This window comes from Cervus canadensis, chromosome 31 (genome assembly GCF_019320065.1).
Source record: "Cervus canadensis isolate Bull #8, Minnesota chromosome 31, ASM1932006v1, whole genome shotgun sequence".
In the NCBI taxonomy this organism is placed as follows: Eukaryota; Metazoa; Chordata; class Mammalia; order Artiodactyla; family Cervidae; genus Cervus; species Cervus canadensis.
The window spans coordinates 32447788-32472875 of NC_057416.1; the positions used below are offsets into that span (position 1 = coordinate 32447788).

The window sequence follows — 25088 nt, forward strand, 5'->3', positions numbered from 1 at the left end:
CATTAGTTCATTTATAATTGTAATGTAATTAAAAGTAAGGAGTTACATAAAATGATGTTCATGTATTTCATATGCTCCAATATTTATATCATTATCATTGAATCTGAATATTAGACTTAAAATCTAATGATAATGACTCAAAAGTCTAATCTGACATGAATTAACAAGAAGACAACATGCTAAATAAAATACTCATGCCTTTAAATGTTTAGGCTTTAATGTAGACTCAGTTATAGGAAGCCATTAAAAACGTAAGAAACTGAAAACAACTCTATGAAAAGAAGAATGTCCACTTACTGTTTTTCAAGTGGGAGAGTGTATGTTTTCTTGGCAATTTGGATGGAATAGGTGACCTATAGCAAAGGATTCAGAGAAAAAGTAATTATTAGATATTTCAAATCTCTGAAAGCCAAAAGTCCTAATTTTAAAAAATATGTACTCTTTCATATAAACAGGGATGATATCATGTATCAAAATTACATATACTGGAAAAGGAAATGGCAACCAACTCCAGTCTTCTTGTCTGTGAAATCACATGGACAGAGGAACCGGGCAGGCCACAGTCCATGGAGTCTCCAAACAGTCAGAAATGTCTAAGAGACTAAAATTAACAAAAACAAACTGTATATCTCCACTTCTACAGAGATGTACTATTACAGTTATCTTTTTTCAATCTTGGAACATATGACAGAATAAATCATAATCCAAGTTACATAAACTCTAGGATTATAAATCTACTGCAAAATGAGAGCATTAGTTATTAGCATTAAAGTCTCATAAACAAATTTTCACTTAAAATGATTACATTTAGAAATGTTGAGTAAACTTTGAAGAAATTTGAGTTTTCTGATCGTTCCTTATTTTACAGTTTCCAGAGAAAATAAAAGGAAAATTAAAGACTACAAAGCAAGTTCCCTTCTAAGATAAAACAAAATTAAACTAAAATCTGATGTTCACCTAAAGGCACTATTCAGAAAGCTAAAAGGCAGTTCTTCTACTAAAGGATGATATCTGGAATTCAGATTCTATTGACCATTCTGCATTTGTGTGAGTCTCACTTCTAACAGTACATCTCTTCCTTCTCATTTTCCTTAGTCTGTCTCACCAAATGTTCTGTTTTACCTTCTTCTTAGAAATCAAGTTTTGACATTGGGAATCTGAGCTACTTCAGTTTATTTATTTTTTCATTAATTCTACCTCTTCATTTAAGGAGAATCTTTAAGAATTTTAAGGTTATATATATTTTTCTATTTTTAAATTTCCAACCATTTTCTGTCACTTATTTATTTGTGGATAGGAGTATATTATGCTATTATATAAACTTGAGAGCATGATACATGTTTTTCTTTGCAATTTTTTATTCTCATTCATTGTTTATTATTTAATATTGATTACAGTTTATGACCTCTCCATCAATGCATGAACCATGTACAAATATATTTTTAAATTTAAAATACTCAAGAGTTTTCTCCAACACCATAGTTCAAAAGCATCAAGTCTTCTGCGCTCAGCTTTCTTTATAGTCCATTTCTCACATATACATAATACTGAAAAAATTATAGCCTTGACTAGAAGGACCTTTGTTGACAAAGTAATGTCTATGCTTTTTAATATGCTGTCTAGGTTGGTCATAACTTACTCCAAGGGGTAAGCGTCTTTAATTTCATGGCTGCAATCACCATCTGCAGTGATTTTGGAGCCCAAAGAAACAAAGTCAGCCACTGTTTCCACTGTTTCCCCATGTATTTGCCATGAAGTGATGGGACCGGATGCCATGAGTTTAGTTTTCTGAATGTTGAGCTTTAAGCCAACTTTTTCACTCTCCTCTTTCACTTTCATCAAGAGGCTTTTTAGTTCCTCTTCACTTTCTGCCATAAGGGTGGTGTCATCTGCATATCTGAGGTTATTGATATTTCTCCTGGCAATCTTGATCCCAGCTGTGCTTCATCCAGCCCAGTGTTTCTCATGATGTACTCTGCATATAAGTTAAACAAGCAGGGCGACAATATACCGCCTTGACCTACTCCTTTTCCTATTTGGAACCAGACCATTGTTACATGTCCAGTACTAACTGTCGCTTCTTGACCTGCATACAGGTTTCTCAAGAGGCAGGTCAGGTGGTCTGGTTCCCATCTCTTTCAGAATTTTCCAGTTTATTGTGATCCACACAGTCAAAGGCTTTGGCATAGTCAATAAAGCAGAAATAGATGCTTTTCTGGAACTCTGTTCCTTTTTCGGTGATCCAACGGATGTTCGCAATTTGATTTTTTGTTCCTCCGCCTTTTCTAAAACCAGCTTGAACATCTGGAAGTTCATGGTTCACATAATGCTAAAGCCTGTCTTGGAGAATTTTGAGCATTAATCTACTAGTGTGTGAGATGAGGGAAACTGTGCAGTAGTTTGAGCATTCTTTGCATTGCCTTTCTTTGGGATTGGAATGAAAACTGACCTTTTCCAGTGCCGTGGCCTTTGCTGAATTTTCCAAATTTGTTGACATATTCAGTGCAGCACTGTCACAGCATCATCTTTCAGAATTTGAAATAGCTCAACTGGAATTCCATCACCTCCACCAGCTTTGTTCATAGTGGTGCTTCCTAAGACCCACTTGACTTCACATTCCAGGATGTCTGGCTCTAGGTGAGTGATCACACCATTGCAATTATCTGGGTCATGAAGATCATTTTTGTACAGTTCTGTGTATTCTTGCCACCTCTTCTTAATATCTTCTGCTTCTGTTAGGTCCATACCATTTCTGTCCTTTATTGAGCCCATCTTTGTATCTCTTTGTATCCCTTTGTATCTCTACTTTTCTTGAAGACATCTCTAGTCTTTCCCATTCTATTGTTTTCCTCTATTTCTTTGCATTGATCGCTGAAGAAGGCTTTCTTATCTCTCCTTTCATTTCTTTGGAACTCTTCATTAAGATGCTTGTATCTTTCCTCTTCTCCTTTGCTTTTCGCTTCTCTTCTTTTCACAGCTATTTGTAAGGCTTTCTTAGACAGCCATTTTGCCTTTCTGCATTTCTTTTTCAGAAAGAATGAAGGGATGGAGCTAAAGCAAAAACAACATCCTGTTGTGGATGTGACTGGTGATGGAAGGAAGGTCCGATGCTGTAAAGTGTAATATTGCATAGGAACCTGGAATGTTAGGTCCATGAATCAAGGCAAAGTGGAATTGGTCAAACAGGAGATGGCAAGAGTGAACATCAACATTCTAGGAATCAGCAAACTAAAATGGACTGGAATGGTGACGTTAATTCAGAAGGCCATTATATCTACTACTGTGGGCAGGAATCCCTTAGAAGAAATGGAGTAACCATCATAGTCAACAAAAGAGTCTGAAATGCAGTACTTGGATGCACTCTCAAAAATGACACATTGATCTCTGTTCGTTTCCACGGCAAACAATATCAGCAATATCACGGTAATCCAAGTCTATGCCCTGACCAGTGAAGCTGAAGAAGCTGAATTTGAATGGTTCTATGAAGACCTACAAGACCTTTTAAAACTAACACCCAAAAAAGATGTCCTTTTCATTATAGGGGACTGGAATGCAAAGATAGGAAGTCAAGAAACACCTGGAGTAACAGGCAAATTTGGCCTTGGAGTACGGAATGAAGCACAGCAAAGGCTAATAGAGTTTTGCAAAGAATGTACTGGTCATAGCAAATACCCTTTTCCAATAACACAAGAGAAGACTCTACACATGGACATCACCAGATGGTCAACACTGAAATCAGATTGATTATATTCTTTGCTACCAAAGATGCAGAAGCTCTATACAGTCAGCAAAAACAAGACCGTCAGCTGACTGTGGCTCAGATCGTGAACTGCTTATTTACAAATTCAGACTTAAATTGAAAGAAATGGGGGAAATCACTAGACCATTCAGGTATGACCGAAATCAAATCCCTTATGATTACACAGTGGAAGCGAGAAATAGATTTAAGGGACTAGATTTGATAGAGTGCCTTGAGGTTCGTGCCATTGTATAGGACACAGGGATCAAGACCATCCCCAAGGAAGAAAAGAAATGAAACTATTTAACCATCTAAAGTTTGAAACATTTTATGATGTTACATATAAGATACTCTATAGTTAAGGAAAATAATGACAGGGCTGTTAGTAATTATCATAAAATTAACTCCTAACTCTCCCCATAAAAGGAAAAGGCAACTCCAACTCTCATACACACTCATTAAAACTTTATGTGTGTGTATGTATGTCTTTAAAACTTCCTTTAAATTTACTGCCTTTAGAAAGTGAGATAGCCGTTCACTTTCTTAACAAGTCTCTGCACTGCCTAGATTTCATTTTACAATGTACATAAGGGACACACTTTATCATGTTTTATCAAAAATAATACTACTTTTATTTTTGCAAAGATATACATATACACATACATGTTAAATATAGGCATGAAGATATTTATATACTGTTATCTTAAAATCATGCTACAAGTTAAATATTTGTATGGCCTCATTTACATATGAGATCTATTTAAATAGAAAATTTAGTAGACCATAGACTCCTTTTTGTGTAATACGAAATCAAGGCATTTCTTCTCTTTGAATCTGTATTTCAAAATTATTTCATAAGGCTTATATTTACTTGAGAAATGAAAAGAAAGCACTTGCTCTCCTCAGACAAAACGTCTCTTGAACACAATCTTTAGAACACACAGTGTCATGAAGGCATGCATCGATTTGGGTCTTACACTCCAGTAAAAATAAAACACTCTTTTATTTTAAAGTGATTTGTTAATTACATGCGTTTCTGAAATACTGCCATCTTTGGTGTTTCTCTCAGTCTTCCGTGGCACTGTAATTTGTAGAAGTGATGTTTCAGAGTCTGCAGTAAGGAAAACAAGAGTGAGCATTCCCCAGGGCATGACCGCATCCTTTCTTACTTGTCCTCTCCTATCACATCACTTGTGGATCTTACAAGCCCCAGTGCGCGTGCACCCGCGCACGTGCACGCACACGCACACCCCCCCCCCCAATATCATACTGTGTAGGGTTTTAAGAAGATATCCCCTGGACCCCATCCAGGATCCTTCCCCTACCCCCACCCTCACCCCGTCTCCCTAGAAGACCTGTGTCCCCATCTGGGAGTGAAGGACAACTATCCCAGTCCTTCTCTGATACCTCCGACCAGCGGGCCTGGCAGAAGTCTGAAACTGGGCAGGACTCCGACCAGACCCGCCCGGGCTCCCCCAGCCTGGCCTGGGCTTCTGGGGCCAGGAGGGCAACCCCTCCACCCCCACGCCAAGGGACACTGAGACGATGGGCCCCCCTCCTATCCGGCGGGGTCCTCACTTACGATGGCCCGCTGAGGCCAGCCGGCCCAGCCCTGTGAGGATTAGCAGGAGAGGTAACATTGCGTGACCGGCATTGCCTCAGGGAAGGCGGTTGACTGGACGTAGCTCGAGCTGTTCGCCAAGCACGGCGGGGATTGGGCGCGCGGTCTGGGAGGGGCTGGGCTGGGCTGGGCTGAGGGGCGGGGCTAGAGGGCAGATTGAAGGGGCGGGGCTGGAGAGGGACTGGGCTAAAGGGCGGAGAGGAGGGGCGGGGCTGGAGGGCATATTGAAGGGGCGGGGCTGGAGAGGGACTGGGCTAAAGGGCGGAGAGGAGGGGCGGGGCTGGAGGGTGGAGCTGGAGAAGGGCAGGGCTAGAGGGCGGAGAGGAGGGCGGGGCTGGAGGGCAGATTGAAGGGGCGGGGCTGGAGAGGGACTGGGCTAGAGGTCAGAGAGAAGGGGCGGGGCTGGAGGGCTGGAGAAGGGGCGGGGCTGGAGGGTAGGCTAGGGGCTGGTAGGGCTGGAGAGGGCAGGGCTGGAGGGCGAGGAGGGGGCTGGAGAGGGACTGGGCTAAAGGGCGGAGAGGAGGGGCGGGGCTGGAGGGTGGAGCTGGAGAAGGGCAGGGCTAGAGGGCGGAGAGGAGGGGCGGGGCTGGAGGGCAGATTGAAGGGGCGGGGCTGGAGAGGGACTGGGCTAGAGGTCAGAGAGAAGGGGCGGGGCTGGAGGGCAGAGAGAAGGGGCGGGGCTGGAGGGTAGGGCTGGAGAGGGGCAGGGTTGGAGGGCGGAGAGGAGGGGCAGGGCTGGAGCGGCGAAGGGAGATTTAGGGGTAGGAGTGGGACAGGTTTTGGCTGGTTGAGGCTCGAAGGCGGGTGAAGTGTGGTCTGAGGCAGGATTTTATTTGGTCTCTGAGTTCCCTCGAACTCTTATCGGACTTCGTGGACTATAGCCTATGCTGCTCTGTCCATGGATTTCCCTGGCAAGTATACTGGAGTGGATTGCCATTTCCTAGTCCAGAGCATTTTATGGGACCCAGGGATGGAGCCCAGGTCTCCTGCATTGGCAGACGGATTCTTTACCACTGAACCAACTTGGAAGCCTATGATTGAAATAGATGACTACAAGCCCTTAAGAAAAACATCCCTGGATTGTGAAACTGGCAAGGGTTGCACTTCATTCTCAAAAAGAGTTGCATACACCTTCTAGAGAGTTAGCAGTTATACATATTTAAAGGAAGTTTGGGCTTCCCAGGTAGCACTAGTGGTAAAGAACCTAGCTGCCAATGCAGGAGTCTCTGGAGCTGTTGGTGAGATCCTGGGTTGGGAAAATCCTCTGGAGGAGGAAATGGCAATCAACTCCAGTATTCTTGCATGGACAGGGGAGACTGGCAGGTTACATACAATCCATAGGGTCACAAAGAGTCAGACATGACTGAAACCATTTAGTAAACACCCAAGCAAAGGAAGTTTCTGTTTGCATGAGTCTGGGAGATAGAAGTCCTCCTTCATTTCTGGTACTAGAGAAGATCAATATTTTTATCTTATAGGTTTTTTACCCTTACATTATGTATAGAAAAACAACAGATTTGTCAACTAGTTTATACGAAAATTGCGTGTGTGTGTATTGAGTTGTGTCTCACTCTTTGCTACCCTTATGGACTGTAACCAGCCAGGCTCCTCTGTCCATGGAATTCTCCAGGCAAGAATACAGGAGTGGATTGCCATTTCCTTCTCTTGGGGATTTTCCTGACCCGGGGTTTGAACCTGTGTCTCCTGCATCATCTGCGTCTTCTGCATTGGCAGGCAGATTCTCTACCTCTGAGACACCTGGGAAACATGAAGATTTCTGAAACTGCTAATGACTAAGCAACTGAAATGATCGTGACAAACATTCACGAGAGGCAGATTTGTACAAGATTTGGGAGATAATATGCCTGGTTGAAGCTTTGTTGGTTTCAGGTATTTATAGGCTAGAAAGTATTCAGACTTGAAAGTATTTATGGAAATAAAAGTCTGGATCCCTAGAATTTGAGCTGAACACGTACGTTTTCAGATGACGATAGATACCAATACTATACATGGAGAATGCTAAAGATGCTACTAGAAAATTACTAGAGCACATCGATGAATTTGGTAGAGTCCCAGGATACAAAATAAATGCACAGAAATCTTTGCTTTTCTAAACACCTACAATGAAACAGAAATTAAGGAAACAATTTTATATACCATTGTGTCAAAAAGAATAAAATACCTTGGGATAAACTACCTAAGGAGACAAACAGACCTGTACTCTGAAAACTATATGACACTCATGAAAGAAATTGAAGATGACACAAATGTTTGGAAAGATATATCACGTTCTTGTATTGGAAGAATCAGTATTGTTAAAATGACTATACTACCCAAGACGATGTACAAATTCAATGCAATCCTTATCAAATCACCAATGGCATTTTTCATATATCTGTAATAAATTTCTTTTAATTTGTATGGATGCATGAAAGACCCCAAATAGTCAAAGCAATCTTGAGAAAGAAAAATAGAGATAGAAGAATCAGTCTCCCAGAGTTCAGACTATACAAAGCTACAGTAATGAAAACAGTTAGGTACTGGCACAAAAATAGAAATATAGGTCAATGGAACAAGATTGAATGCCAAGAGATAAACTGTACACACCTAAGATGAACTAATCTATGACAAAAGAGATGAGAACATACAATGAAGAAAAGACAGCCTTTTCAAGATATGGAAGCAACCTAAATGCCCATTGAGAGATGAATGGATAAAGAAGAAGTGGTATATTTATACGATGGAATATTACTCAGCCATCAGTTCAGTTCAGTTGTTCAGTCGTGTCCGATTCTTTGTGGCCCCACAGACTGTAGCCTACCAGGCCCCTCCCATGGGATTTTCCAGGCAAGAGTACTGGAGTAGGTTGCCATTTCCTTCTCCAGAGGATCTTCCCCACCCATGGATCGAACCCTGGTCTGCCATATCGCAGGCAGATGCTTTACTGTCTGAGCCACCAGGGAAGTCTTGTTACATACAAGGGTCTCCCATGAAAACATGAGCAGCACTTTCAGCAGCCACATTGCAGGCCAGTAGGTTTGTGTGATAGGTTGAAATGTTGAAAGAAAATGACTACTATACCTGGCAAATTTGTTGTTCAGAATTGAAGGAGAGATAAGAATTTTAAAGACAAGCACAGTCAAAAGGAGTTTATCACCACTAGTCCAGCCTTATAACAAATAATAAATGGAGTTCTTTAGGAAAACATATGAAGTATAAGTCTCTATGGTAAAGGTAAATATATTCTAAAATTCAGATTAGTTGAATGTTTAAATTAGTCCATTAAACATAAAGGTGGTATGCTTAAAAGTCAAAAGTAAGGAAAATAATAACTATTACAATATGATAAGGTATATACAACATAAGAGCATAAAACATTTTGAAGAGGGTAAATATTTTCTAACTTGAGTTTTACAATATATTCAAACATCAGTTATCCAATTGAAATAGACTGTTAGAGATATATGTTTCTATATGCAAACCTCATGGTAACCATACAGCAAATACAAAACAAACCAAAACCAGAAAAGTGGATGCGCAGAAGACAAAAAGGAAGGACATGTCTGAAGTGAACCAAAAAGGAATGCAGAAAAAGAGCAAAAGAGGAAAACAATATAAGAATTACAAAACAGCCAGGAAAAAAAAAAAAGAAACACTATGAGAGTACACCTGTACCTATCAATAATTATTTTTAAAGCAAATGGACCAACTTTGTCAATCAAAAGACAGAATGGATGATGGGTGAAAAGCAAGACCCATCACTCTCCTGTCTACAAGTGACTCCCTTCAGATATAAGGACACAGAGAGTAAAAGTTGAAGGGATGGCAAAAGTTATACCACATAAATGGAAATGAAAAGAAAGCTAGGGTAGCTGTACTTATATCAGAAAAATTGACTTTAAAACAAGTACTATATTTAGAGACAAAGAGAGGTATTGCTTATTGATATAGGGGACAATTCATTAGGAAGAAACAACATTTATAAATATATACGTACTCAACATGGGTTAGTCGCTCAGTCATGTCCAACTCTTTGTGACCCCATGGTCTGTCCATGGAATTCTCTAGTCAAGAGTACTGGAGTGGGTTGCCATTCCCTTCTTCACTGGAGCTTCCTGACCCAGGGATCGAACCAGGGTCTCCTGCATTGCAGGCAGATTCTTTACCATCTGAGCCACAAGGAAGCTGCCTGAGTCTGCAGGGCTTCCCTGGTGGCTCAGATAGTACTCAACATAGGAACACCTAAATATATAAAGCAAATAGTGATAGAAATAAAAGCAGAAACATACAGTAATGCAATAATACTAGGAAACTTTAAGTACCTAGGTACTTCATTTGGATAGATCTTCCAGGCAGAAAATCAACAAAGATACACTGGCTTTAAATGAAGCCCTAGGCCTGATTGACACATATTTATAGAACATTCCACCTAAAAGAAATAGAACTCACATTCTTCTCAAGTGCGTGTGGAGCATTATTCTGGATGAATTATATATTAGGCCACAAAATAAGTCTCAACCAATTGGAGAAGTTGGAAACCATATCACACATATTTTACAACAGCATATACCTAGACAAGAAAACTTGAAAAGTCAAAAATGTGTGGAGACTAAGCAAGGTACTACTGAACATTCATGTTTCAACAAGATTTTCAAAGAAAATGAAAAAAAAAAAAATACCTTGAGAGCAAAAGAAATGGAAATGTAATATACCAAAATTTATGGGAAGTAGATAAAGGAGTTCTAAGTAGAAGTTCATGGTCATGAACCACTATTTCAAGAAAACTAAAATAACAAAATTAAACAACTTTAGTTTGTACCTCTAGGAACTAGAAAAAGAAGACCAAATGAACTCCACATTAGTAGATGAAAGGCAATGCCAAAGATTAGAGTGGAAATAAATGAAACAGAGACAAAAAAGGTAGTAGAAAACAATCCATGAAGCCAATAAATTGTTCTTTGAAAAAATAAACAAGATTGAGAAATACTTAGCTCAGCTCTCCAAACAGAGTGACTGAACTACTCCAAAAAAGAGAGGGCCAACACTTTAAAAACTAGTAATGGAAGAGAATATGTTGCAACTAATACCGTAGAAAAAACAAAGAATCATAAAAGTATACTACAAAAAAACTATTCATGAGCAATTTGGAACACCTAAGAGAAATGGATAATTTCATCAGAACATAGAACTCTGTGAGACTGAAACTTAAAGAAAAACAGAAGCTGAACAGATTGATTACTAGTAAGAAAGCTGAATGAGGAATCAAAAACCTTCCAACAACCAAAAATCCAGGACAACTGGAGAATACATACAATACATACTAATCCTTCTCAAACACTTCCAAAAAATTTAAGGGGAGGGAACATTTTAAATCAACATTTTATGAGGCCAGCATGACCTTGATAGCAAAGCAGACAAAGATAGCACTAAAAGAGAAATAGTATTGTCTGATATCCCTAGTTGAGTTGGATGGAAAAGTCCTCAACAGAATATTAGCAAACCAAATTCAACAGCACATTAAAATGATCACATACCATGACAGAGTGGGATTTATTCTAAGGATGCAAAAGTGAGTCAACATCTGTAACTCAATCAATGTGTTATGCCCCATTTACAAAAGGATAAAAATAATATGATCATCTCAATAGGTATATAAAAAAAGCATTTGAAAAAAATATGGCATCCATTTATGATAAATATGCTTAACCAAGTAAATATGGAGAAATGTACTTCAATATAATATGACTATATATGACAAACTACACCTAATATCACATTGGACAGTGCAGGGACTTCCCTGGTGTCCAGTAGTTAAGATTCCAAGCTTTAACCATAGGCATCATGGGTTTGATCCCAGGTTGGGGGACTGGGATTCTGCGTGCCACTCAGTGTCCCCAAATCACAAAAATATATAAAACAAAACAAAACAAACAAACAAGAAAACCAACAAGTAGTGTAAAGATGGATGATTTCCCTCTAACATCTGGAAACAAGACAAGATTGCCCACTCTTGCCATTTTATTGAAAATCATATTGAGACTGTTAGCCAGAGAATTAGGGGGGAGAAAGAGATAAAAGACATCTAAGTCAGAAAGGAAGAATAAAATTGTCAGTGTTTGCAAATGACATGGTTTTGCACATAGGAATCGCTAAAGACTCCACTAAAAACTGTCAACAGTAGTAAACAAATTCAGTGACTTTACAGGACACAAAATTAATGTATAGAATACCTTGTGTTTCTATACAGTAATAGCACACCATCAGGAGGAGAAATTAAGAAAGCCATCTCATTTATAATAGCATCAAAAAGACTAAACTACCTAGAAGTAAATTTAAAAGCCACAAAGGTAAAAAAATCTGTGCTGAGAAATACAAGACATTGATGGAAGGAATTAAAGAATACATAAGGAAATGGAAAGAAATGCTGATGAATGTCTATATCACCCAAATCAATGTAGAGATTCAATATAATCCCTATCCAAATTCCCCTGACGATTTTCACAAGCAATCCTGAATTTGAATGCATCTTGAATAGCCATAGCAAAAGACCCTGAATGCCACAGCAATTTTGAGAAAGAAGAACAAAATTGGAGACATTATGTACCTGATTCCAGGGCTAAGACAGACAAAACGCACATGAGCTGTGAACATCTGTGCTGTTCAGTATATGGAGGTATTCAAAGAATTATGGAGACTTGCCGCGGGGACTTAAAGCAGTTTGAAGGGGCAAATCTGAAACAGTTTGAAAGTCATATGTCATGCTTTAATGGATTATAACCCATTCAGTGTCATAGTGTAATATGAGTCCATATTCACATAAATTTATGAATTGAAAATAAGATTAGAAATGAGATATTTACATAAAACTTCTCTACAAGTAATTAAATGATAAGGAAAGAAAGAAATGTTAGAGTGAAGACTGGCAGACACACCTTAATCAACTGTTCCAAGTGACTTTTATCAGACAGATAACAAGTCAAAAGCATGTGCCCCCTGTTTGGTCGCAACGGAGCAGACAGACTCAGCAATACTTCTGTGATGCAGTTGCCAAGATGCATAACCTCAGTCTAACTATGGGGAAACATTTCATAAAGCTAAACTGAGGGACTTGTGTCTAAATAATCAGTCTGTAGTCAGAAAAACTTTTCAATATCAGAAATTTAACAAAAAAAGCAGACAACTAAACTAAGGAGAAGTGAAGTGTTAGTAACTCAGTTGTGTCCGACTTTGCAACCCCTTGGACTGTATCCTGCCAGGCTCCTTTGTCCATGGGATTTTCCAGGCAAGAATACTGGAGTGGTTTGCCATTCTCTTCTCCAGGAAACTAAGAAAATGGGAGAACTAAATGCAGTGGTTGATTCTGGAGTGGATCCTTTTGCTCTAAAGTGCTAATACTGTGGTGAAGGGGAAATTTGAACCTGAAAAGATGATTAGATGTTAACAATGTGTCATTGTTTCCTGTTAGTGAAGGCCAGTTTTAAGAGAATTCATTTATATTTAAGAGTTCTATGTGAAAATATTTAGAGTCATTAGGATATCCTATTGGCAACTTACTCAACTGGTTCAGGAAATAAAATTTGTTCTTTGTATTTCTTATGATCTAAGTATGAGATTGTTACAAATTTAAAGAAAACTCATTCAACAGTACACTTATAAATATGGAAATATCAAAATAAAAAGAATCTAGAGTCTATACTTTCTATATTTCCTAAGAGTTTAAATATTTTAATTAATTGTTTTACCAAAGTACAAATAATTCTGGCTTTTAATTAACACAATAAACCATCATTTATTCCTTCAGTTTTCCATATTATTCCTGGTTTGTTTCATTTTTTTTAATATTTGTTAGTGCTTCTTATAATAATTATAATTATGATAGGGTTGTGAATGATAATGAAAATAATATAGCAAGACATACTTAAATATAGCTTTTATGTGCCAGCTTTTACTTTGCTGACCAAGTCCACCTCGTCAAAGCTATGGTTTTTTCCAGTAGTCATGTATAGATGTGAGAGCTGGACATATAAAGAAAGCTGAGTGCTGAAGAATTGATGCTTTTGAACTGTAGTCTTTGAGAAGACCCTTGAGAGTCCCTTGGACTGCAAGGAAATCAAACCAGTCAATTCTAAAGGAAATCAGTCCTGAATATTCATTGGAAGGACTGATGCTGAAGCTGAAACTCCAATACTTTGGCCACCTGATGTGAAGAATTGACTCGTTTGAAAAGATCCGGATGCTGGGAAAGACTGAAGGCAGGAGGAGAAGAGGACAACAGAGGATAAGACGGTTGGATGGCATCACTGACTCACATGGCAAGCTCTGGGAGTTGGTGATGGACAGGGAAGCCTGGCGTGCTGCAGTCCATGGGTTTGCAAAGAGTTGGACATGACTGAGAGAATGAACTGAACTGAACTGATGTGCCAAGCACTGAATTGTTTTATATTCTCATTCATGCAACCTTAACATCCTCTACTTATTAGATGTCTATTATACTGAATTACAATAGAAATGAACTTTTTCTTTTATTACTGAAAGTGAAAGTCGCTCAGTCCTATCCTACTATTTGTGACCCCATGGAATATACAGTTCTTGGAATTCTCCAGGCCAGAATACTGGAGTGGGTAGCCTTTCCCTTCTCCAGGGGATTTTCACATCCCAGAGATTGAACCTAGGTGTCCGGGATTGCAGGCAGATTCTTTACCAGCTGAGCCACAAGGGAAGCCCGTTCTTTTATTACCAATTATATTAAAAATAAAGCACTCTGCACTTCTCTAAGTGAAGTTCTATAGAATTCATAGCATGTTATTGAAGAGAGTTAACTTTGATACTGATTTTATTCCTTTTATTGGAAAAATATAATGTAATTTTAGATGTTCCCATGGTGTAAAGTTTTTTAGCAGTTGCAGGTGCATAGATGAATTTAAACATACAGTGTCTCAGCCTGAATTTGAATGTCTTCAGAATCGAGCAATTTCAAAAGTGGTTCCACTAAGAGCTGCAGTTTGTGGCAATTCAGTTTTGGAGCCACCAGAACAATGTGATTGTGGTACAATGAAGGTTAGTGAGAAACATTAACAGCATCTAAAGATTTGTTTTTGTATTCATCATGTAGTCTTACATAGATATTATATGAATGGGAGGACTTTTAAAAAAATATTACACCATTTTATCAGATAGCTAAGATGGGGAGATACATGGTATGTGATAACTGACTCATCCTGAATTTGAAGAATTTCAGTATGGGGTAAGTGCAGCTTGGTGAAAGAAGTGAATTTTCCTTATTGTGTGAACATTACCTACCTTTCGTATCAGAAGCACCAATTCCAACAATAGTATAATTATCACTTGAATTGGATCATTGAGTTATATATACTAATGTCCACTTCTTCATCTCTATAGCCTGACTACATTATAATTTTAAAGTTAATGACTCAACTCTTCTGCATTTTTATTTTTTTTTAAACTAATTTTGTTATTCTGAACTCTCAGCACTTGAGAATCATGTGGATACTTCCAGCTGTACAGTTGGATTTGCCTAATTCTCAATATCATTTACTCAATTTACATTTATATATTTTGAAGCTCTTTTATATGGGATAAACTTATTTACCATTGTTGTTGTTGTTATTCAGTCTTTAATTTGTGTCTGACTTTGCGATCCTGTGGACTGCAGCATGCAAGCCTTCCCAATCATTCACTATCTCCCAGAGTTTGCCACATTCATGTCCACTGAGTCAGTGATGCCATCCAACCATCTCATCCTCTGTCACTCCCTTCTCCTCTTGCCCTCAATATTTCCCAGCATCAGGGAAATATTTTCCAAAACTTTTCCAATGAGTCAGCTCTTTGCATCATGTGGCTTCACATGATTGGAGCTTCAGCCTCAGGATCAGTCCTTCCAATGAATATTCAGGGTTGATTTCCTTTAGAATTGACTGGTTTGATGTCCTTGCCACCCAAGGGACCCTCAAGAAACTTCTCCAGCACCACAGTTTGAAATCATCATTTCTTCAGTGCTCAGCCTTCTTTATGGTCCAACTCTCACATCCATACATGACTACTGGAAAACAATAGCTTTGATTTTAAGGACTTTTGTTGGCAAAGTGATAATCTGCTTTTTAACATGCTGCCTAGGTTTGTCATATCTTCTCTCCCAAGGAGCAAGCATCTTTGAATTTCATGGCTGCAGTCACTGTCTGCAGTGATTTTGGAGTCCAAGAAAATAGTTTGTCACTGTTTTCATTTTTTCCCCAGCTGTTTGCCATGAAGTGATGGGACCAGATGCCATGATCTTAGTTTTTGAATGCTGCATGTTAAGGCAGTTTTTTCACTCAACCTCTTTCACCCTCATCAAGAGGGTCTTTAGTTCCTCTTTTCTTTCTGCTATTAGGGTAGTATCATCTGCATATCAGAGGTAGTTGATATTTCTCCTGGTAGTCTTGATTCTGGCATATAATTCACCTAGCCTGGTATTTCACACAATGTAGTCTGCATGTAAATAAATAGGGTGACAGTATACAGCCTTGATGTACTCCTTTCCCAATTTTGAACCAGCCCATTGTTTCATGTCCAGTTCTAACTGTTGCTTCTTGTCCTGCATGCAGGTTTCTCTAGAGACAGTTAAGGTGATTGGTTAAGAATTTTCCACAGTCTGTTGTGATCCACACACTCAAAGGCTTTAGTGTACATAGTCAATGAAGTAGAAGTAGATGTTTTTCTGTAATTCTCTTTTTCTATGATCCAACTGATGTTGACAATTTGATCTCTGGTTCCTCTACCTTTTCTATAATCAGTTTGTACACCTGGAAGTTCCTGGGTAACATACTGTTGAAGCCTAGCTTGAAGGATTTTGAGCATTACTTTGCTAGCATGTGAAATGTGCACAATTGTTCAGTAGTTTGAACATTCTTTAGAACTGGAATGAAAACTGACCTTTACCAGTCCTGTGGCCACTCCTGAGTTTTCCAAATTTGCTGAAATGAGTGTAGCACTCTCACCACAACCTCTTTTAGGATTTGAAATTCCTCAGCTGAAATTCTATCATCTCCACTAGCTTTTTGCATAGTAATACTTCTTAAGGCCCACTTGACTTCACACTGCAGGATGTCTGGTGCTAGGTGAGTGATCACAGCATTGTGGTTATCTGGGTCATGAAGTTATTTTTTGTGTAGTTCTCCTGTGTATTGCTGCCACCTTTTCTTAACACCCTTCTGCTTCTGTTGCTACTGCTAAGTCATGTCAGTCGTGTCCAACTCTGTGTGACCTCATAGACGGCAGCCCAACAGGCTCCTCTGTCCCTGGGATTCTCCAGGCAAGAATACTGGAGTGGGTCGCCATTTCCTTCTCCAATGCATGAAAGTGAAAATTGAAACTGAAGTCGCTCAGTCATGTCTGACTCTTAGCGACCCCATGGACTGCAGTCTACCAGGCTCCTCCATCCATGGGATTCTCCAGGCAAGAGTACTGGAGTGGGGTGCTATTGCCTTCTCCCTCTGCTTCTGTTAGGTTCATATAATTTCTGTCCTTATGTTCATCACTGCATGAAATGTTCCCTTGGTATCTCTACTTTTCTTGATGAGATCGCCAGTCTTTCCCATTCTATTATTTTCCTCTATTTCTTTGCATTGTTCACTTAAGAAAGCTTTCTTATCTCTCCTTGCTATTCTTTGGAACTCTGCATTTAGATGGGTATAGCTTTCCTTTCTTCCTTTGCCTTTTGCTTCTCTTTTCTCAGCTATTTGTAAGGTCTCCTCAGGCAACTATTTTGCCTTGCTGCATTTCTTTTTCTTGGGAATGGTTTTGGTCACCACCTCCTGTACATTGTTATGAACCTCTGTCCATTTATCTTCTGGCACTCTGTCTATCAGATCTAAGCCCTTGAATTTATTTGTCACTTCCACTGTATAACCATAAGGGATTTGATTTAGGTCATACCTGAATGGTCTAGTGGTTTTCCCTGCTTTCTTCAATTTAAGTCTGAATTTGGCAATAAGGAGTTCATGATCTGAGCCACAGTCAGCTCCCAGTCTTGTTTTTGCTGACTGTGTATATCTTCTCCATCTTTGGCTGCAAAGAATATAATCAGTCTGATTTCAGTGTTGACCATCTGGTGATGTCTATGTGTAGAGTCTTTTCTTGTGTTGTTGGAAGAGGTGTTTGCTACGACCAGTGCATTCTCTTGGCAAAACCCTGTTAGCATTGCCCTGCTTCATTGTGTACTCTACGGCCACATTTTTCTGTTAATCCAGGTATCTCTTGACTTCCTGCTTTTGCATTCGAGTCCCCTATAATGAAAAGGACAACTTTTTTGGGTGTTAGTTCTATGAAAGCCTTGTGGGTCTTCATAGAACTGTTCAACTTGAGCTTCTTCAGCACTCCTGGTTGGGGCATAGACTTGGATTACTGTGATATTGAATGGTTTGCCTTGTAAATGAACAGAATTGATTTTGTCATTTTTCAAATTGTACCCAAGTCCTGTATTTTGAACTCTTCATTGACTATGATGGCTACTCCATTTCTTCTTAGGAATTATTGCCCACCATAGTAAATATAATGGTTATTTGAGTTAAATTCTACTATTTCAGTCACTTGTGCCCTCCAAGTGTCTCAATTTCCCCAGTCATGTGGAAGTTCTGTAATCAAATCCTGCTGACCTTCTAAGTCAGCTTCCCTGGGGATTCCCAGTTTTTTTGCTGGATCCCCAAGTTGGAAGGTCTGTTGTGGAGCCTACAGCTTTCACAACAGTGCAAGAAATTCTTTGGTATAACTGTTCTCCAGCTTGCAGATCGCCCTACTGTTGGCTCTATGGTGGGACTAATGGCGACCTCCCCCAAGAGGACTTATGCTTTTCCCTCTTAGGACAGCTGCTGCCAGTACCCATGTCTCCCCAGCAGTCAGGAGACCCTCAAACACTCATAGGCAGGTCTTGCTCAGGGAAATTATAATTTCCCTTATAATTGTTTAAAATATATTCTAACACAGTTCTCTATATAGTAAAGTCTGCCCACTTTTGTTTCCCCACAAATATTTATATCACTCCATCATTTCATTGTGATATGTAATACACATGAAATATATACAGGAAATACGGATGAAGATTTAATGAACTTAGCAGGCATGTGAATACTTTGCACTAAGGTCAAAGCAACCTTTACTTCTGCCAAAGGAGTAGTTTGTGTATCCACTCTCAATAACATGCCTCCTTTTTCCAATCATCATTTAGAATTTAAAGGTATCACTTCAGTACTTTCTTGTCATGAAAGTTGCAGTTTTACTTCCTTTACCCCCATCCTTATATAGTTTGGTTAGCTGTGTTCTACTCTTATATAATTGGCATTCATATGATTTATATCATTTTGTAACTTGGTCTTTCCCCAAGTATCATACTTGGAATGTCTATCAACTATTGAATGTAGCTATATTCCAATTATTTTCATTGCTTTTAGTTTTGGTGTTATGAAAATTCCAGTTTATGTATTATTTGTCAGTGAAAGCATAGGTTTATTTCAGTTTTTGACTGTTAAGACTCATTTATTTATGACTTCTCTTGTACATGTCTCCTGTTACACATGTGCCTACATTTCACCAGAGCGCATGTGTACCAACAAGTGAGCATGCTGTGTCATGAGGGATGCATGTATATATAACTCTGAATTGAGGATATCCTACTTACTTTGGGTTTTAAAATGGCTGAATTGTCTTTTCAAGTCTTTGACACATTTTCCTGTCATTTCATTTGTATTCACTTGTATGAACTATCAGGCACTTATCACCAATATGCTGGAAGGCTCAGGTGTATGTGGATTCTTCAGTAAACTAAGTTTTCTCAGCATGAGATAAATTGTGCAGAGAGGACCCTCGGTGATCTAGTAGTTTAGGTAAAAGAGTAGGTAGGCTATTTATGTTTCTTCTGGGTGAGCAACCGCCTGTTTGTGGAATTTTCCAGCATCAGAGGCCAGACTGTTTATACTGGAACTTTGCTGAAGTTTTCCCACTCAGTTGGATTGAATGATTTCATGGAAATGTTGGAATCATCCCTTTTCTTCACCAAACCATGGGATAACTATAACATTCATTAGTTCCCAGTTCCAGGAAGCAGAGACTATCAAAGAAAATTCAGGGCCATTGGATGAAATAAATGGTGTAAGTGATCAGAGATACCTGTGGGTGAAAGGGGTCCTAATCAGATATACTCCCCAGTGGCCAGGCTGTTTTCCCCCATTCATCCTAGACTGCTTTCAATGATTCTTATGGCTGACCTCCACCTAACCCCATTGAAGCAGATGTTTGTTTTGTAAGTCAGTGTGGAGTCCCTTGAACTGCAAGGAGATACAACCAGTCCATCCTAAAGGAGATCAGCCCTGGGTGTTCATTGGAAGGACTGATGTTGAAGCTGAAACTCCAATACTTCGGCCACCTGATGTGAAGAGCTGACTCACTGGAAAAGACCCTGATGCTGGGAAAGATTGAGGGCAGGAGGAGAAGGGGACGACAGAGGATGAGATGTTTGGATGGCATCATTGACTCGATGGACATGGGTTTGGGTGGGCTCTGGGAGTTGGTGATGGACAGGGAGGTCTGGCGTGTTACAGTTCATGGGGTCGCAAAGAATTGGACACGTCTCAGAGACAACTGAAACTGAACTGAACTGATAGTTGGATTGTTTGGATTGTGGAATCTGCTTTTAGTCATACATGCTTAACTGGCATGCAATGCAAAGCAATCAGTTTTCTCAATTGCAGGCCATCATAAAAATGTTATTTTGTCCTATTGTAAATAGTGCTGCAATGAACATTATGGTACATGTGTCTTTTTGAATTAAGGTTTTCTCAGGGTATATGCCCCGTAATGGGATGCTGGGTCATATGGTAGTTTTAGTTCAAGATTTTTAAGGACCCACCATAATGTTCTCCATATTGGCTATATCAATTTACATTTCTGCCAACAATATAAGAGGATTTCCGTTCTCTACATCCTGTCCAGCATATAATGTTTATAGATTTTTTTATAATACAATTTATCATTTTTTAATTTTTTTTTAGAATTAATTTATTTTACTTTACAACACTGTATTGGTTTTGCCATACATTGACTTGAATGCACCATGGGTGTACATGTGTTCCCCATCCTGAACTCCCCTCCCACCTTCCTCCCCATCCCATCCCTCTGGGTCATCCCAGTGCAGCAGCCCCGAGCATCCTGTATCATGCATCAAACCTGGACTGGAGATTCATTTCACATATGATAATTTACACGTTTCAGTGCCATTCTCCCATATCATCCTGTCCTCGCCCTCCCCCACAGAGTCCAAAAGACTGTTCAATACTTCTGTGTCTCTTTTGCGGTCTCACATAGAGGGTTATTGCTACCATCTTTCTAAATTCCATATATATGAGTTAGTATACTGTATTGGTGTTTTTCTTTCTGGCTTACTTCACTCTGCGTAATAGGCTCCAGGTTCATCCACCTCATTAGAACTGATTTAAATATATTCTTTTTAATGGCTGAGTAATATTCCATTGTGTATATGTACCACAGGTTTCTTATCCATTCATCTGCTGATGGACATCTAGATTGTTTCCAGGTCCTTGCTATTATAAACAGTGCTGCAATGAACACTGGGGTACATGTGCCTCTTTCAATTCTTATTTCCTCAGTATGTTTATAGTTTTTTTGATGGTGGTCATTCTGGGTGGTGTGAGGTGATACCTCATTGTAGTTTTGATTTGTTTCTCTAATGATAATGCGCAATGTTGGGCATCTTTTATGTGTTTGTTGGCCATCTGTATGTCTTCTTTGGAGAGACACCTGTTTAGGTCTTGTGTCCATTTTTTGATTCGGTTGTTTGTTCTTCTGATACTGAGCTGTATGAGCTGCTTCTCTAGCAGTCCATCAGTCGATCAACAGATTAATGATAAAAGAAAAAGTTGTGGTACATGTGTACAATGAAATATTAGCTGTAAGAAAGAACAGATTGAGTCAGTTTAACTGAGGTGCATGAACGTAGAGCCTGTTCTACAAAGTGAAGTGAGAAAGAGAAAACCAAATATTGTATGGTATCATATAGGAATCTAGAAAAATGGTACTGATGAAACTGTTTATGAGGTAGGAATAGAGATGCAGACATAGAAACATGTATATTACCTATGGTGAAGCAGATCATCAGCCCAGATTGGATGCATGAGACAAGTGCTCAGGCCTGGTGCACTGGGAAGACCCAGAGGGATCGGGTGGAGAGGGGGGTGGGAGGGGGGATCGGGATGGGGAATATGTGTAGATCCATGGCTGATTCATGTCAATGTATGACAAAAACCACTACAATATTGTAACGTAATTAGCCTCCAACTAATAAAAATAAATGAAAAAAAAAAAAAAGAAAATGGACTTGTGGACACAGTGGGGGAAGGACGGGATAGGTCAGATTGAGAGTAGCTTTGACATATCTACTCTACCATACTTTAAATAGATAGCTAGTGGGAAGTTGTCATGTAACACAGGGGGCGCAGCCTGGTGCTCTATGAGGACCTAGAGGGGTGTGACGGGGCTGGGGGGTGATGTGGGATGGAGTTTCCGGAGGGAGCAGGTGTATGTGTACTTCTGGCTGATTCACCTTGTTGTATGGCAGAAACCAACAAAACATGTGAAGCAATTATCTTCCAGTTAAAAACAAATTTTTGAACATAATTTCAACATTAAAAGAAGCATTGTGCTTTTGGCAAAATACCTACAGATCCAGTAATATTTCACATTTTAGGAGAATTGGTGTAATCCTGAGATAACACATCATTGTTGGGCAGACAGTAATGTTGTGTGCTGTAAGTCTTGCCTAATGAAATTGGCTAATTTCCAGAAGGGAAGTTTTTCACTGCTAACAAGAAATACTAGCAGTACATAAATAGTACCTAGTGCTATTTTCTAAAGGCCACTAGTGTCAAAAATTATTTTAATTATTGCTGATTTGTTAATCACTCTGGGAACAATGGTCTCCTCTTTGGTTTAAACCTCAGTACTATAATGCACTGTAATGCAAGGCTCTAATTACCTGTGATTTCCTCTAGACAGGCAGTACTTTTTCTATTTTGCAACACTTTGTGACCTTGAAACACTTTAGGAATAGAGGCAGTTGTTTGTTTATCACATATATCACATCTGAGAATTGAGAACAAATGCTCAGAAGAACAAAATACATAAAAAACATAAAAACAGCCAGGTTAGTTCTTAGTTTGATAAGCTCAAGCATACACATTTGTGGAACATTTTACTGGCTACAGTTCCAAGTAGCTGCTTGTACATTATGTGGATCATAGAAGGTCCATAGACTGCCACAGCTAATTGCATAGTACTGAGTATTCTTGACTTTTAAGGTGGCACCACTGACTAGATGTGTAAATATCATCCATTTAGGAGGACCTGATTAGTATGATTCATGACTGCTGTGCAGAGAAATTGCTGTGTCATACTCATAAAGGTATCTATTGCAGTCAATAGACAAAACTTTGTAAGCCTGAAATAAATGGAGATCAGAAGGTGCAATGTCTGGTGAATAGGGTGGATGAATCAGAACTTCCTAGCTAAGCTGTAAGTTTTTGCCTGTCATCAAACAAACATGCAATCTTGTGGTGTCCTAATGAAATATTATGCATTTTGTGTTGACTTATTTCATTGAATGCTGTTTTCAGTTGATTTCATTGGGTAGTGCATGTATGCCTGCAATTCGGGAGACCAGGGTTTGATCCCTGGGTCAGGAAGATCCCCTGGAGAAGGAAATGGCAACCGACTCCTATATTCTTGCTGGAGGCAAGAATTCTTCCCATGTATTCTTCCCATGTATGAATTCTTCCAGTATTATTCCCATGGAGGGAGGAGCCTGGTAGGCTACAGTACACAGGGTCGCAAAAAGAGTCAGACACGACTGAACTACTTCACTTTCAGTGCGTGTGTACTCAGTCGCTCAGTTGTGTCTGACGCTTTGCAACCCCATGGAATGTAGCCTGCCAGGCTTCTCTGCTCATGGAATTTCCAGGTACATATACTGGAGTGGGTTGTCATTTCCTATTCCAGTGAATCTTCTTGACCCAGGGATTGAAACTGTGACTCCTTTGTCTCCTGTATTACTGACAGATTCTTTACCACTGAACCACTTGGGACACCCCCATTGGGAGCGGTACATGTTGAAATTATTAATAATAGTTTGGTTTTCCAGAAGGCGCTCATAATAGAGGACTCCATTCCAGTCCCACCATATATATAACATCACCTTCTTTAGATAAAGACTGGCCTTTGATGAGGTTGGTGTTAATTCACTTTGCTTGTCCCATGAGCTCATCCATTCCACATTATCATACAGTATCTACTTTTCATCATCTGTACAATTTGTTTTAAAAATGGAACATTTTCATTGCCTTTAAGTAGACAGTCCCATGTGGAAATAGAATCAAGAAGGGTTTTTTTTTTTTTTTTTTGCTTAACTTATGTGCAACCCAAGCATCAAATAATTATTGAACCAAGCTGGTACAAATGATTTTGCATGCTTGATTTGGCTATTTCCCACATGGTATAATGTTTATTGTTCTCAATTTACATCTTAATTGGTTTGCTATCAATTTCAACTGGTCTGCTCAACCACGGAGCATTATCCACCTAGACATCTCTAGCATGAAACTTCACAAGCCACTTTTGACATGTTTGATCAGTTCCATACACTGTACAAATCTTTTTTGCATGTTTCGGTTGTGTTTTTAACCTTTCTTCAATTAATAAAACAGAATACACCATAAATGTTTTCTTCTTCCATTTTCAAGATTAAAATGACATACAATAATTGAAGAGTTTTTATTTTTTTAACCACACACTGATGACAGCTGTCAGAATACAATCTAATAAAATTGTTTTGCATGGAGTTAAAGGCAACTACATGCTACTTGAGCTATGATACAGAAAAACCAAATGAACATTTGGCCAATTCAGTATAATAGCCTGTGCTCTGGATAGATGAAAGGCTTGACAACTTGGTTACCATCAGCTCGCCAATCCATCTTGACCAGCCTATATGGCTCTCATTTCATGTGGATGAAACTCTTTATCCTTGTCCTGCTTGTTGTTGAAAGAGGTAAGATCTGTATACAGTTTAGGTACCAAACGTTTTGGGCTGATGCCAATCTGAATAGTGTCATGTCTGCCATTAGTAAATACAAGGTGTCCAGGAATAATTCCTGCTCACAGCCTAAATCTTAAAGTACCATTGCTAGTCTGTATCCCAGTAGCGAGAGAGAGTTTCTCCAAAGCACAGACCAACAATTTCCTCATTAGAGTCTCTCTGGCCTAGTAGCCATGTCTGCATGGAATTATGACTCAGACTTGAGCCATTGATTTTTCTGTCCCTTGGCCTGCAAGGAATTTTGTTTAGCTTTTGCTAAAGTGTGCATTCTGGGTAGTTTATTAGCCAGTTCCTGAATGGGTTTTCAGAGATTATTCCTGGGAAACAAGAGTAAGTTCAGTTGATTGCCTGATTGACTATTTGGATGACTATTGGACTATTTGGGTCAATATTTCATCATCAGGGCACTCTTAAGTCTTCATTTAAAATCCAAAGTGAAGTAACAGTGGGCAGAAGGGAGAGGGAGCTTAGCTCACTGGAGTTCAGGGGTATATATTGGAAAATGAGTACTCATCTTGGATAGACCATTGTTCTATTGTAGCTGTGGAGGCTGTTAAACAAACAAAAATGAA

The 25088-nt window shown here is 39.2% G+C and overlaps 1 protein-coding gene across 1 annotated transcript in view; it reads right to left on the bottom strand.

Moving 5' to 3' along the window:
- Window positions 1–5457, bottom strand: part of LOC122432421 (A disintegrin and metallopeptidase domain 3-like) — a 68068-nt gene extending 62611 nt beyond the window's left edge. Inside the window, exons 1-3 of the mRNA XM_043454326.1 lie at window positions 5322–5457; window positions 4768–4850; window positions 298–353 (exon numbers count right to left, since the gene is read on the bottom strand). Of these exons, the coding sequence (XP_043310261.1) occupies window positions 298–353; window positions 4768–4850; window positions 5322–5379 (197 nt within the window). The 5' untranslated portion in view covers window positions 5380–5457. The remainder of the gene's footprint in view (window positions 1–297; window positions 354–4767; window positions 4851–5321) is intronic.
- Between the last annotated feature and the right edge of the window lie 19631 nt (window positions 5458–25088).